Genomic DNA, 3,146 nt, shown 5'->3' with positions numbered 1-3,146 from the left:
GCAGACACTCTGGTGCATCTCCCCAAATTTGTAGGTGACCGCAGACAGCAGGCCTCTGACACTATGCGTACTTCCTGTTTGGTCCCTAATGGCAGAAACTCTGGCTGTAGCTCCGCCCACAGCGCCTGGAACACCTCGGACTCTATCCCAGACAGCGTGCAGGACGCTAGTTTGTAGCTCCGTTGGTTTACGCCAGTCTTTGGGGAACGATTGCGCGTCGTCTGGCATTGGTGCGTCAAACCGACACACGGACGCCCACACTCCTAGCTAGTTCCTGATTGTCCCTCTGGCGTTATGGCGTGGAATAACAGCGCAGACCACGCTTCAATATTGGGCATAAATCAAAAATCTCTGTGTCATATCTGCGGTAAGCTAACTGTGACACACTGCTGCGGGATAACCAGCCCTTTAGGTGTTACTATATTTGGACAAAAATGGCCGCTCCCAGACTCAGTGTTGGCGACGGAAAAGTGTTTCTTTCGTTTTTCAATTAGCGCTAAATTCATGAAATCACCGGACGTATTAATTTTAGGTCTAAATAACGATCCATTGGTTATTCCTTGCTGATCGGACTTTTCCTTTAATTGTATCGGGGGGGGGGGCACTATTGTGATGCTTGTTTTTTTACTTGCATGCTAATTATTATGTAAGCCACAAACATGCAGGAGACATTGCCTTTCTGTGTCGTCATCATCACCCCCCCCCCTTCAGGTGGTGTGTGTTCCACATGACTGGCGCACTACTCTGGTCGTCATCATCGCGGCGAACGCAGTGGTGTCTCTCGTCTTGGAGGTACGCCGCGCAGACGTCACGCCCAGCATCATGTCTCCTTCCATCCTCCTCCTTTCTGATCTGCATCTTTATCAAACACCTGCTTCAGCTGCTCAGTCGATTTCCATGAGCTAAAAATCAGTTTAAATAGTTCCTTAAAAAGCTTTTTCAATCTGACATCTTTTCCTCTGGTGCTGTTACTCAACCCTGATGATTAGCCGACTCTTTAAGTTCCTGAAATGTCCCGTAGATTTTGATCGTTGACGTCGTCTTATGGAGGCTTGTTTTCAGAGGAAGTCAAGGGCCGAATGGCCCCGGAGAATCCTCCTCTGGGGACACACCACAGGTTGGAAGCCTTTTTTCCTTATTCAGTCTGTCTATAGATAGAACCCTGAGCTTTACTCTTCCTGGCATTGATTTATTAGGCTGCTGTCAAAGTGCTTTTCTAAATAAGAAATGTTCCCTTAAAGTAAGAGCCATTTTCTATTGCATAATCAGTTAGTTTCCGTTTCCTGGTCGTTAGATCTTCGCGGTGCCGATGACCCGGTGAAATGCTCCCTGACTGCTTTCATTCTTCCACTCATCTCACAGGTGGCTAACGACCGCTGGGGGGCGCTGTTCCTGTCCCGGCTCTTCTGTCGGAGGAACAAGCCCCCGAAGGTGCTGTACAGGCAGCTCGCTCTGGAGCTGCAGGAGGACGCCGCCTGGCCCCCCAAACCCTCCGCCGTCACCTACGCCGCCGATCCACACAACCACATCTCTGCCGCTCTTTGAGACAAACGGCCTGAAGAGACTAAACCCCTGTTCTGTTGGCGGATCCTCTCAGTTAGCTGCTCAATTAAAGGCAAATACACTTTGATCCGGTTTTTAGATGGCAGAGTTAGGAGCCATGTGGAGAGAAACACTGGAGGGAACAAACATTAGGATTCATACTTGAACTGAAGAATGGAGATTTCATCTGTAGAAACATCTAAATAAGGACATCTGACAAAGATAGTCTGAGTAAAGGCAAAATGCATTATTCTAAGAATGTGACTGAATGAATGAATGAATGAATGAATGAATGAATGAATGAATGAATGAATGAATCTGTTGCTGTACCTCCAGTTCTTTGGTCCTTCCTTTGGAGGCCCCCACTGAGGCTTTTCCATAGCTGTGAGGACGTTTGGTCCAATCTTCTGTTCTGAGTCATTAAGTTCAGCCATATACTAAAACTAATTAGTAAAAAATGTCAACTTTATTTTTTTTATTTTATATTTCTTATTTTTTTATTTTAATTTTGAGATTTTTCAGATTAAGTTTTAAAATTTTCAAATTGCTTGTTGCAGATTACGTTCTCATCACCTTGAGTCTAAACCTACGGAAGCCCAGAGCGGTCGTGTCCCTCTGATACTTTTTAACGGTGGTTTTCTCAAAAAACAAGTTAATTTTCTCATTATTTAAAGATAAGGAAAGCCGTTTTCTTGTCATTTCCAGATGATCGGTGTGAGTTATAGCTGATTCGGGAGAGGATTTATACATATAAGTCATGGCAGCCTGTCTGTAATTCAGTAAATAATCTTGTGTTTAACTTTTAGGTAACGAGACGACATTGTTGGTTCGCTGGTTTGCTTCCACTTCTGATTCCTAAGCAATTAGACCTATGCCTCCAGGTGTTCTCAGAACAGCTATGGTGTTACGCCTGGAACAGCTATAAGATGCATTAACCCCCAAAATGAGTCCAGATTAAAGATTTTCATTAAAAAACTGATTAGTTTCTACTGTATTCTATGCAATCCAATCATCCACTACGACCTGACAATGAGTGAAAAGAAAAAGGAAGCTAAAAATTTGTGCACACGCGGCTGCAAAACTACGGGCCCCACAGGCATGGATGGACTGGGAATCCAGGGCTGTTGGCCAGCCTCATTCATCACTCATACAGGTTAATTATCTCGTTATCTTGAGAAATCTATAACTGTTTTATCCTGATAATGAGATAATTGTCTCGTTATCTTGAAAAAACAATTAATGGTTTAACTGTGATAATGAGATAATTATGTCGTTATGTAGAGAAGACAAAGAAAAGAAAGTGTGAATATAACCACTCTTGGCTTCCATACAATACAAATTGTCGCTCTATAGTGAACTTTAACCGTACAACGATGATGCCAACATCCAGCCGACCAATAGAAACATGTCTTAGCTTCTTATCCCACAGGGAGACCCGCCCCCAGATGTTTAAAAAATGTTTTTGTAAAAAGCAATATGAAATAAAGGCAATTCTGAAAAATCTGAAAAAACTAAAAGTAAAAAAAAAAAAGTTAAAAACCAAAAGAATACATTTAGAAAAATAAAACCTGAAAAAGATATAAATATAATCAAAAAGTCAAAAT

General features: G+C 42.7%; 1 protein-coding gene across 1 annotated transcript in view; it reads left to right on the top strand.

Moving 5' to 3' along the window:
• The window catches only part of LOC107102042 (probable cation-transporting ATPase 13A3), a gene marked incomplete at its 5' end in the record, with an annotated part of 34,079 nt that extends 32,249 nt beyond the window's left edge, over positions 1-1,830 (top strand). The window contains 3 exons of the mRNA XM_015401187.1: positions 666-792; positions 1,022-1,117; positions 1,363-1,830. Coding sequence (XP_015256673.1) covers positions 666-792; positions 1,022-1,117; positions 1,363-1,545 — 406 coding nt within the window. The remainder of the gene's footprint in view (positions 1-665; positions 793-1,021; positions 1,118-1,362) is intronic.
• Positions 1,831-3,146: the final 1,316 nt, after the last annotated feature.

This window comes from Cyprinodon variegatus, unplaced genomic scaffold (genome assembly GCF_000732505.1).
Source record: "Cyprinodon variegatus isolate N-32 unplaced genomic scaffold, C_variegatus-1.0 Scaffold1191, whole genome shotgun sequence".
In the NCBI taxonomy this organism is placed as follows: domain Eukaryota; kingdom Metazoa; phylum Chordata; class Actinopteri; order Cyprinodontiformes; family Cyprinodontidae; genus Cyprinodon; species Cyprinodon variegatus.
The sequence above is the reverse complement of the archived record's forward strand: the minus strand, read 5'-3'. Positions and strand labels throughout refer to the sequence as shown.